The sequence below is a fragment of the Dipodomys ordii genome, unplaced genomic scaffold, assembly GCF_000151885.1.
Source record: "Dipodomys ordii isolate 6190 unplaced genomic scaffold, Dord_2.0 Scaffold55, whole genome shotgun sequence".
NCBI classification, from domain to species: Eukaryota; Metazoa; Chordata; class Mammalia; order Rodentia; family Heteromyidae; genus Dipodomys; species Dipodomys ordii.
This window is the reverse complement of record NW_012267271.1, coordinates 1,649,709-1,661,676: the sequence shown is the minus strand read 5'-3', so window position 1 is coordinate 1,661,676 and position 11,968 is coordinate 1,649,709. Positions and strand designations below refer to the sequence as shown.

The 11,968-nt window shown below is 41.0% G+C and overlaps 1 protein-coding gene across 5 annotated transcripts in view; it reads left to right on the top strand.

Moving 5' to 3' along the window:
• The window catches only part of Nr6a1 (nuclear receptor subfamily 6, group A, member 1), a 175,852-nt gene that overhangs the window by 138,412 nt on the left and 25,472 nt on the right, over positions 1-11,968 (top strand). For 3 of the 5 annotated variants that reach the window (XM_013021516.1, XM_013021519.1, XM_013021517.1), the window contains one exon: positions 6,890-7,132. In XM_013021516.1, the coding sequence (XP_012876970.1) occupies positions 6,890-7,132 (243 nt within the window). The remainder of the gene's footprint in view (positions 1-6,889; positions 7,133-11,968) is intronic. The other 2 variants (XM_013021520.1, XM_013021518.1) reach the window with 1 other exon arrangement.

The following is an 11,968-nucleotide window of genomic DNA, read 5'->3' as shown; positions in this document are numbered from 1 at the left end:
CTGTCCCTGCGCTCTTCAGCTCAAGGGGAGAACTCTACCACTTGAGCCACAGCACCACCTCCGGTTTTCTGAGTGGTTTATTGGAGATAAGAGTTTCACAGACTTTTCTGCCCGGGCTGGCTTTGAACCTCAATCCTCAGATCTCAGCCTCCTAAGTACCTAGGATTACAGGTGTGAGCAACTGGCACCCAGCTGGCTCTTGAACTCTTTTTTAATTTTTTTTTAATTTTATTTGTGAAGATACTGTACAGAGGGGTTACAGTTACATGGGCAGGATAATGCGTACATTTCTTACCAAGCATTGCAGCCTCCTCCTTTTGTTTACCCTTCACATCCCTTCCCAGCCTCCCCCTTCCCCCCCCCCTTGAACTTTTTATAACTAAACTATCTGTTGAACATTTTCATTTGACTTTCTAACAGGCATTTCAGACTTATCAAACAGAACTCTAGACTCTACCCTCACCTCTCATATCAAAATGTTTCTTAGTAATCTCCCCCCTCTTAGTAAACAAAACGAAATCCTTCACTTGTTCAGGACTTGAAATCTAGGAATCATCCTTAATTCCTTCCTTTTGTATTCCATCATCTGAACCATCAGCAAAGTCTTGTCAGTTCTCTCACTAAGATAGATGTGATTTACTCTCCTCCCTTTTATCAGTCTAGCCTAAGCTACTAGCGTTTCTTACTTGGATGACCATTTTATCTATTAACTAGTCTCCCTACTTCTCTTGGGTTTTCTGTATTTCTATTTTCTAATCTACTCTTCAGTGTAGTCAGGATTTTTTTTTTTAATTCTTCTGCTCAAAACATTCTAAATACAGCCTCTTAGACATGAAATAAAGTCTATCCCCACATTGAGCCCTATTTGAACAGGCTCCAGCCTAATACTTTGGCCTCATTTAATTCTACCCTTCCCCCACTCACCATGCCACACACCGAAAGTAATCTTTTCTCATTACATACAACCTCACACCCCAAATAGCAATTTATATCTAGGGGGAGAAGATTAAAGAGGACCATATCATAATCCACCAATTCAATTGCTTAATATTGCTAAATCCTACAGAGCCCTCCAGAATTGTGTGCCTAAAGTAATTGTGTCTTAAAATGTAGCTAGACCATTAACAAAAAGGAGTCTGAGAGTGGTAAAAGGTATAAGACATAAACTACAATTTTATAATTACCTGAAACTACAAACAAATCACTTCAGTAACTATAAGTTATATCCCTTTCTACCTTATAGTCATTTAACTCAAGTGACTGAGTTCTTGCCAAGAGCAAGAAAGCTGAGTGAGAGCCAAGATACTGATTCCAGACACCACATTGACAAGCGTGCATACACACATGTGTATGCACACATACACACAAGAAGAAGAAAAATAAAAGAGCCAGGGGTAGGAGGCTGAAGTATGAGGAGTATGAGTTTAAGGCCACCTTGAGTCTGCGTAGTGAGACCTATCTTAAAAAAAAAAATGGGCTGAGGACATGGTTCAAATGGTAGATAGAGCACTTAACCTGATCAGCACAAAGCCCTGAGTTCAGACCCCAGTACTGTAAATAATAAAATAAAAAGAATATACTGGGCTGTGAATGTGGCTTAGTGGTAGAGTGCTTGCCTAGCATGTATGAAGCCCTGAGTTCGATTCCTCAGTACCATATAAGCAGAAAAAGGCAGAGTGGCACTGTGGCTCAAGTGGTAGAATGCCAGCCTTGAACACAGAGACTCAGGATAGTGCTCAGGATAGTGCCCGTGGCCTGAGTTTAAGCCCCAGGACTGGCCAAAAATTAAAAAAAAAAAAATCTAACATACCTACATGAACACTTTTCCAACAGTGATACATCTGAACCCATAAAAAGATATTCAACATCATTAGCTAATAGAGAAGTACAGATTAAAAGTATACATTAGAATGATAGAAAAATAATATCAAGTAGTGGTGGAAATAGCAAACAGCTAGAATATTCATGTTATTACTAGATATAAATGTATACAGAATACTGATAAAATTGCTACAGAAAACAGTTCTGTATCAGATTCTTTTTTTTTTTGGGGGGGGGTCCGGTTGTGGTGCCTGAACTCTGGGCCTGGGCACTGTCCCTCAGCTCTTCAGCTCAAGGCTAGAGCTCTACCACTTGAGCCACAGCGCCACTTCTTTTTGCTTATGTGGTGCTAAGGAATCAAACCCAGGGCCTCATGCATGCAAGGCAAGCGCTCTACCACTGAGCACCTTCCCAGCCCTGTATCAGATTCTTAAAACTAACCATATCCTACCCATGACCAGCAATTCTACTCCTAAGAATTTGTCATGGAAAAATTAAAGTGTAGGCTCATATACAAACTGCTCATGAATACTAATTGCTGCTTTATTCATATTCACCCCAAATCAGAAACAACACCTTCAAGAGGTAAATGAATGGATCAACAAACATACAATGGAAAAATGGAGCCCAGTGACAGACCACTTGCATGGGCCTTCCATTTAACACCTAGCACCTTGGGGAGGTCAGGGAAGAACAAACTATTGATTCATGTAACAACTTAGATGAGCCTCAAAGGCAAGCATTGTATTGTGTGAAAGAGGCTAGTTTCACGAGTGTGGTGTCCTCTTACTCATCCAGAAGATAAAATCTGGTAAGGAAAGCAGATCAGATGGTAGGTAGGAATTGGGAGTAAAGTGATGGTACAACCACCAAGAAACTATTCTGTATGTTCACTGTGTGGTGATTACACAAGTCCATCTTAGAACAGTTTTATTGTATGATAATTATAAAATGAAATTTAAACAAAAGCACCTAAAATGTCCTCTCAGGAAGTGTTATGATAATTAGTTGATAGGTCATGAACTATTTCACAAAATGTAAGCCACAATGCAGTGAAACCAGCTCAGTTTGCTCTTGAAAGCCAAAGACACCTTATAACTAGTTTTTAAAAACTGTAGGTAAGATTAGTAAGACTATCTTTTCTCTTTCATGAAATTCAACTTCATTTCTGTCTGGAGTATTCCCCTGGAGGACAGATGGCACCTTGACAGATTAACTTCCAAGAACCACAAATGGAGGTTTTTTCCTCTAGTACCTGGCAGTTTGTGCTTTTGCTTGGTAAGACTATAGCATGCCCTTCCTAAATCCCAGCATCAGATTCTTGAAGTGTTAAACCTCTACTTATGAGGCAGACTCTATTCTCTTTTAGCAATGTACTGACAGGAAAGTGAAAAGGACTTGTAATTTGCTTTGAGTCTAGTGGCGTTCACCTATAGATCAGAGTTCTCCTTAGGGTTTCTCTTATATCTAGAACCAATCTTTCTGGCCTATATGGGCCATATAACTCACCTAAATTCTATAGTGGTGTTACATTATCATGCCTTTGCTCATGCTGTCCCTTCTGCTTAGGAGACACTGCCTTGTTTCACCAGCCTGGCAAATACCCAGGCCTCTCTTATGATACACTGCTATTTGGGACATAATCTAATAAGTAGGCATAGCTTCTGTACTCCATAGTATTACTATGAGTGGTGCCTCTAACACTTGTTTTTACTAAATTATGTGTGTACCTATTAAATTGCTTCATAGGACAGATCATCTTCCCTTCCCATATCTCAGTACCAACCACAAAGCAAACACCAGTGAATACCAGTTGAATGACTATGTATAGTCATATGCACAGTCATGTATAGTTTCTCTGCCTTCAAGTAAAAGCACACAGTTATAAGAATTTCAGATGATAAACTGGTAGGCCAGCCCAGAGATGACCTACCAGTGGCCAAAATTCAGTTATCAGCCCACTAGGTTCTTGCTTAGTTCTGAGGTCCTGGTGAAAGAGAGACCAGTTAGCACACTTTAAGGAAAACCATGTGTTTCCTGAGGGTGAAAATGTAGTTACTAAGAAGACCACTGTGTTAGTCATATGTTTTCACTGCATGTGCCTGAGAGAAACAACTTAGAAGAGGAAAGATTTATTTTATTGTGGTTTCTGAGGTTTCACACATGGTAAACAGGCCATCTCAGAGCTTTGGAGTTTATGTCATGGCAGCCAGAAAATAGAGTGCCCTCATTAGCAGGTACTTTCTCTATTTTCATGATTTTCTCTAGGTCCTCAGACTGTGGAGTGGTACTGCCTACACCCAGAAGTATATTTACTGATCTCATAGGTGCTTCTCAAGCCAATCAAATTGATAATTAAATTTAACCATTAAAACCAGTTTCTCGGAAGTGGCTCTGTGGCTCAAGTGGTAGAGCGCTAGCCTTGAGTTCCAGAGCTGAGGGACAGTGCCCAGGCCCAGAGTTCAGGCCCCAGGTCCAACAAAAACAAAAAACAGTTAGTTTCTCTAGGATTCTGACCAGATTTAGTATAATAAGCCCTGAGAAGAGACATGTTTTATTGGACCTATTCTCATTCTGTTTGCCAAAAAAAAAAAAAAAAATGTCTTGGTAACTTTCCATGTGTATAACAATGTTTAGAATTAAGTCCTGGAGTCTATTCGCATTCATCACTAAGGTCACAAATAGTGAGGCGATGGAATCAGCATTTAGGACACTGTGCAACTGATCAGGGAGTTGGAGCCAGTAAGCTAAGTCAAACAGATTGCCTTTGTTTTAAATACCCTTTTGCCAGGCAAATTCCAGTCTGCCTTAGTTGTCGGTGTAATTTTGCTTAAGTGAGCAGCATTACTCTCCACTTCCTAGATCTGGCCTTCATCACAGTTTAAATAGCAGGTTTTGATAAAAATCAGTTTCCAAAATGTAATTCTTGTAACCTGAGTCCTTGGAATGGGTCAAATGCCCTTTTTGGGTTGGGGGTGGTATCTTGTAACAGCAAGGCTGAATGGAGAAGTGAGAGAAGGGGCCTTTAGTAACCGTAGGTTTTAACCTGTAGTAACCAAATTAAAGTAGACTGGTTGCTAATATGGGGTGGTATATATGTAGTAGTAAGAACATGTCTAGTTACTTTTTTCCACAGATTCTGTTGGGACTTTCGTAGTTCCTTTAAATATTAGGACTCTCTTCAAGGCCTAATGATTAAGACCATTATTGTGTCTTGCATCTGTTTCATGAGGTTTCTCTGGTTTCCTGCCTTGGACTCAGATCCAGACCTTCCCTGGAGGTTCTGGCACCTCTTGGGAAGGACCTCACCTAGCACTAGCACACCTTAGGTGTCTTTTAGTGACATAATTCTTGTTTAGTAATTGCTTGGTACTCAGGACAATTCGAAGCAAGGAAAAAAACTGTTCTAGCCTAAATCTCTCCTCTCCCTTAATGAACTTGTATGTTAATAGTGAGTTCCTTGACTTTGGGGATCGTGATGACTAATTTGTATCCTAGCACTGAGCCTGAATAGAGTATGGATATTCTGCTGGAATGTAGGGTTTTGTTGTTGTTGTTGTTTTAAGCCAGTCATGGATATTGGGCCTACTGTAGCCCTGAGGACTATCCCTGAGCTTTTCTGCTCAAGGCTAGCACTCTACCACTTTGAGCTACAGCTTCACTTCCGGTTTTCTGGTGGTTAATTGGAGATAAAAGTTTCACGGACTTTCCTACCCTGACTGGCAGCTGGAGGCTGGCGTCAAACCATTATCCTCAGATTTCAGCCTCCTGAGTAGCTACGATTATAGGCATGAGCCACCAGCATCTGGCTTAGAATGTAGATTTTTTTACTGAGGCTTTTTTTCTGTTTTGTTTTGTTTTGGCAGGGAGGAAGTGTTAGTGATCAGGCTCAGGGCCTCACACTTGGCTGGAGCTCTACCACTCTGCTATATGCTTAGGCCTGTCAGCAACTTGTATTCACAATTTTTTTTAATAAATATTTCTTGTTTGGCTAGCAGTTTAATTGAAAATATTCTTCTATTTGGTTTGGTTTTTGGCAGTACTTGTGTTTGAACTCAGGGCTTAGGCTTGCTAGCCAGGCATTCTACCACATCACTCTCAGTTTTCTATTTGTTAAGATGGGTTTTCATGAACTATTTGCCTGGGCCTGGAGCCTTCTTATCTCACCCTCCCAAGTCAGCAGTCTTACACATACAAGCTGCTATCCCTGTCTTAATAGGTTGTTTAAACGTGTTAATTGCATCTGTCATTTATGTACACTGTATTTATGTACATTGTATATTGGCTAGGCACTTCCCTAGTCATCTTTACCACCTTTTTATGAGGTAACATATATGGCTGTGACTGAGGGAGAGAAGGGAGGAGGAGTCAAAATTCATTCTTGGGTTTCTAATTTGGATCCTAGTAGTACAAGTGATGATGAAACTGAGGGAAAGTCCTCCCTCCCTTTCTTTCTTCCTTCTTCCCTCCCTCCCTGTCTTTCTTCCTTCTTTTCTTTCCTTCTTTCCCTCCCTCCCTCCTGTCCATTCATCTGTCTCCTTCCTTCCTTTCTCTCTACCCCTTCTTTCTCTCATACCAATCCTGGGGCTTAAACTCAAGACCTTGCACTTTTGCTTTTTGTTTGTTTGTTGATCAAGAATGATGCGGTCCTCTACCACACTTTCCCTTCTGGATTTTTGCTGGCTAAATGTAGATAAGAATCTCATAGATTTATCTTTCCTGCTGGTTCTAAATCATGATCCTCAGATCTCAGCTCCCTGAATAGGTAGGATTATAGGCATGAGCTACCAGGGCCCAAACCTGGTGGTGTGCAGTGGTGGTCGTCGCCTTCTCCTCCTCCTCCTCCTCCTCCTCCTCCTCCTCCCCCTCCCCCTCCTCCTCCTCCCCTCGTCTTTTTCTTCTCTGGGTTTGTAATATATTTAGGTAATCTCACCCTGGGTTAGAGGTTCCAAAGATAGCCCATGGATTAGCCTAAAGTTGGTGTAGTATTCACCATTGGGTTTCCTGTTTTAGACATTGTGGACTTAAAACCATTATTTCCACTGTTCTCTAACTTGAATTTATTCAGTTTCTGTTCCAGACGATCGGGCTGAACAACGAACCTGTCTTATTTGTGGGGACCGTGCTACAGGCTTGCACTATGGGATCATCTCCTGTGAGGGCTGCAAAGGGTTTTTCAAGCGGAGCATTTGCAACAAACGGGTGTACCGGTGCAGTCGTGACAAGAACTGTGTCATGTCTCGGAAGCAGAGGAACAGATGCCAGTACTGTCGCCTCCTCAAATGCCTCCAGATGGGCATGAACCGGAAAGGTGAGTAGTGCTCCAAGATCTCAGGTGAGCTTAGCACCCCGCTAAGAAGGATCTTTTTAAAATGTACCCATTATGAAGAAATAGACATGTGTATTTAGATAAAAATGTAGGTGTTCATTTCATTTATTTTTTTGGTCAGTTATGGGGTTTGAGCACCAGACGTGGGCACTGTCCTTGAGCTTTTGTGCTCAAGGCTAGCGCTCTATCATAGCTCCACTTCTGGCTGTTTGTGGTTCATTGGAGATAAGAGTCTCTCAGAATCCTGCCCAGGCTGGCTTTAAACTGAGATCCATAGATCTCAGCCTCCTGAGTACCTAAGATTATGGTCATGAGCCACCAGTTCCAAGCTGATAGTTTACAATTTTTTATTGTTATACATAAGTAACACAGAGGAGGATTTCATTGTGGTATTTCTACTCATATATACAGTATACACCACTCAATCTCACCCCTCTATCACTCTTCCCTTTCGTACTCTCCTTCCCTCTCATCTTTCTAACATCCCTTTTTACTGAACAGTCTCAAGGATGCCTTATACCATGCTTTATGTACTCAGGTTCTTCTACCTGGAAATCTTTTTTCTCCCCCACAATCCCTTTCCTTTTACAGAACTTTTTCCCAGCCACCAATACCAACTAGTACTAGCTTCAAAAAAGAGTCAGTAGTGATCTTCCTCTCACCCAGATTTGATTTTGTCATCTTCCTTTCTTGCCCTCACTGTCAGTATTTTATCAAAGCATAGTTGTGAGATGTTCTCTTGACTCTTCACTCCAATGAATCATCTTGCTTATTCAGTTGGACCCTGAGATTCTGAGCTTGCAGCCAAACTCTCACCTGTTTTAGAGAAGAACTTTAACCTTATAACTTCTTTAGACATTGCCTGGAGAAAATGACCCATGAAATGTGAGGAATGTGGATCCTCTGCATTCGTAACAGGTAGGCTTGGTTGCCTTGTGAAAGCAACCTCTGACAGAGAAACCCTGCCACCTTCTGGTGGCTGCTGAGAAAGCCAGACTAATTTGAATTACCATGGAAATATTTGTGCAGTAAGAAACATTTTGTTTGAAACTCTGGTGGTTTGATATGTAATTTTTTTTGCATAATTATATGCATTCATCAAAACCCATAGAACTACATACCATAGAATTGAAATTTACTAAGTGTAATTTTTTTTAATTTTATTTTTATAGTCAACCAAGATGTGGTGGGGTTAGGGGCAGGGGACGAAGGGATAGAGTGTACATTGTGACAGTGAATTGATCTAACTGATAAGAAAAGGAACCACAATTGAGGGAAATAGAGAGGAACTGAGCTCACCTTGGAAAACAGTACTAAAGCTAAGCACAAAAAGAATTGTATATAAATAAAGTCTAGTTTATAAAATTTGTTTCTGTCAAGATTATATGTTAGGAATTCTGTCCTTACTTTAATTGCATGCTGTGATTGAACTAGCAAGTAAATTTATTGTAGATAATGATAGTCAGGTTTTGCATATCAGAGAAAGAAGTTATAAGTCAGAAAGGAAGAAAGCTAGAAGAGAACCTCAGTAGATAGGAATCAGTGATGTCAGTATTGGACCTGGGTGTCAGTGGTTCACACCTAAAATCTCACCTATTTGGGAGGCTGAAATCTGAGCATTGCAATTCAAAGCCAGTCCTGGCAGGAAAATTTGTAAGAAATCTGAGCATTGCAATTCAAAGCCAGTCCTGGCAGGAAAATTTGTGAGATTCAAAAGCCAGATGGAGGTATGGCTCAAGGATAGGAACTCTAGCTTTTGAGTGAAAAAGCTAAGGGACAGCTCCCAGACCCCAAGTTCGTATACTAGATATCTAGTACCTAGTACTAGGACACACACACACACACACACACACACACACACACTGGACTAGGAAGATAGGTATTGGGTAGGTGGGAGGGAGCTAGGGACATGTTTAGTACATATACATGTATCACACACACACACACACACACACACACACTGGACTAGGAAGATAGGTATTGGGTAGGTGGGAGGGAGCTAGGGACATGTTTAGTACATATACATGTATTTCCAAGCTCTAGACACTGTGGGAGAAGGAGTGAGGACTCTAGGGAGAATTGATAAGATTCCAAGGCTAAAGCAGGGAAACTATACAATGCACACAGTAGGCCTGGCCCACACCTGTAAGCTTCTCAAAAGACTGAAATCTGAGAATCACAGTTCAAAGCCACTTTCGACAAGAAAATCTGTGAAACTCATATCTCCAATTAACCACTAACAGCCAGAACTAGAACTGTGGCTCAAATGTTAGAACATAGCCTTGAAGGAAAGGGCTCAAGGACAGTGCCCAGGCTCTGAGTTCAAGCCCCAGTTCTGGCAGCACCCCCACCCAAATGCATGTAATATTTTGTGCCAAAAAATTACGACATACTGGGGCTGGGAAGGTGGCTCAGTGGTAGAGCGCTTGCCTTGCATGCCTGAGGCCCTGGGTTCAATTCCTCAGCACCACATAAGCAAAAAGAAAAAAAGCCGGAAGTGGCGCTGTGGCTCAAGTGGTAGAGCGCTAGCCTTGAGCTGAAGAGCTGAGCGCCCAGGCTCAGAGTTCAGGCCCCACAACCGGACCCCCCCCAAAAAAATATTTAAAATTTAAAAAAAAGTTTTAAAAAATTATGACATACTTATTTTAAGGAGAAAAGATTTACTTTGGCTCACAGTTTCAGAAGTTTCAGTCAAGATCAGCTGGGTCTATTCTTTTGAGCCTGAGATGAGGCAGAATATTATGGCAGTAGTACCTTTCTTTTTGGACAATGCCCCTGCCCCCTTCCTTCACTCTCTCCCAGTTTTTCCCTTCTGTCCCCACCCAGAAGTTGTGCAGTTCCTTTTAACATAGTGACTACTCAGTACCATTGCTGCATTTGTCTGCCCTTTGTCCCTCCATTTCTGTGTCCTCCCTTGCCACCTCTAAGACTCATAAATGAACAAAAAGGACAACATGGGGGAAAAACCTCTTGGAATTCATTTCAATCAATATTATTTTACATGATCAGAGGCCTTGCACCTTTCTGTTACTCCCCGAAGAGTATTCTCCTTTGCTCTCACTGTATGTGAATGCCTGGAGTCCCATATAATGTATCAGGCCCTGGTCTATTTAAATCTAGCTCCCAAATATGAAAGAAATGAAAAATACGTACTATTGGTCTTTCTGAGCTTGACTTATCTCATTTAACATGATTTGTTCTAGGTCCATCCATTTCCCTGCAAATGACATAATATTCTAATAGCTGTGTATATTTTTTTATCAACTCGACTATTGTGGAGCATCAAGGCTGTTTTCATAACTTGGTCATTGTGAATAGTGCAGCAATATATGAATGTTCAAGTGTCTTTATAGTATCCTGGTTTGTGATGCTGGGTAGATGCCCAGGAGTGGTATAGATGCGTCATAGGGAAGTAGATCTATGTTTAGTTTTTTGAGGAGCCTCCAGATTGCTGTCCAGAGTGATTGTACTAGTTTACATTCCTACCAACAATGCAGTAGGGTTCCTTTTTCCCCTCATCCCCACCAGCACTTCTTGTTCAAATTTACTATGTTGGACAGTCTAACTATAGGGGTGAGATAGAATCTCAAAGTTTGATTTACAATTCCTTTATGGCCAGGGATCTTAAGCATTTCCTCATATGTTTCTTTGCCATTCTTACCCCCTCTTCTGAGAAGTCTTTCCTTGTCTCCTTTGTCCATTTAGTGATTGGTTTATTAGGTTTGGGAGGGGTTCGTTTCTTGATCTCCTTGTATATGTTGGATATTAGGCCTTTGTTGGATATATTGCTGGTAAAGATCTTCTCCCATTCTCTTGGCTGTCTTCCTAGCTTGTAACTATGCCCTCTGTTGTGTAGAGACTTTTTATTTTGGTCCCGTTTCTCAAGTCTATTTCCTTTTTTGGGGGAGGGGGTCCAGTCGTGGGGCCTGAACTCTGGGTCTGGGCGCTGTCCCTCAGCTTTTCAGCTCAAGGCTAGCGCTCTACCACTTGAGCCACAGCACCACTTCCGGCTTTTTTCTTTTTGCTTATGTGGTGCTGAGGAATCGAACCCAGGGCCTCATGCATGCAAGGCAAGCGCTCTACCACTGAGCCACCTTCCCAGGCTAATGATTTTTATAGGTTAATTTTATATCCTGCTATTGACCAGCTCTGGGAGCTTGGGGATGGAGTCTTTTGGGTCCTTCAGATATAAGATCATGTCATCTGCAACTAGGGACAGTTTGACTTCTTTTTTCCCTATGTGAATGAATATCTTTTATATCTTTTTCTTGCCTTAGTGCTCTAGCTAGGAATTCTAGAACTGTATTGAATAGGAATGGAGAAAGTGGACATACTTGCCTTATTCCTGATTTTATAGGAAATGGTTTTGGTTTTTCACCTTTAATATGATGTTGGCTATTCCATAATAGATAGCCTTTATTGTTTTTAAGTATGTTCTTTTCTATTCCTCTAGAGCTTTTAACATGAATGGATGTTGGATTTTGTCAAAGGAATTTTCTGCATGAGATGATCAGATGATTGTATGGTTCTTGTCTTTGGTTCTGTTAAAGTGATATGTTTATTGATTTACATACATTAAACCAGCCTTGCATTTCTGGGATAAAACACACTTGATCATAATGTGTGACTTTATTGGTTGCTGAGATTTGTTGGCTAGTATTTTATTGAGGAGTTTTGCATCTATTTTCATCAGAGGGATTGCTCTATAGTTTTCTTTTTCATTGGATCCCTGCCTGGTTTGGAGATGAATTGATGCTGACTTCATAAAATGAAATTGAAATTGATTGTTTAGTTTCTGTTTCATAGAAAAGGTTGAAC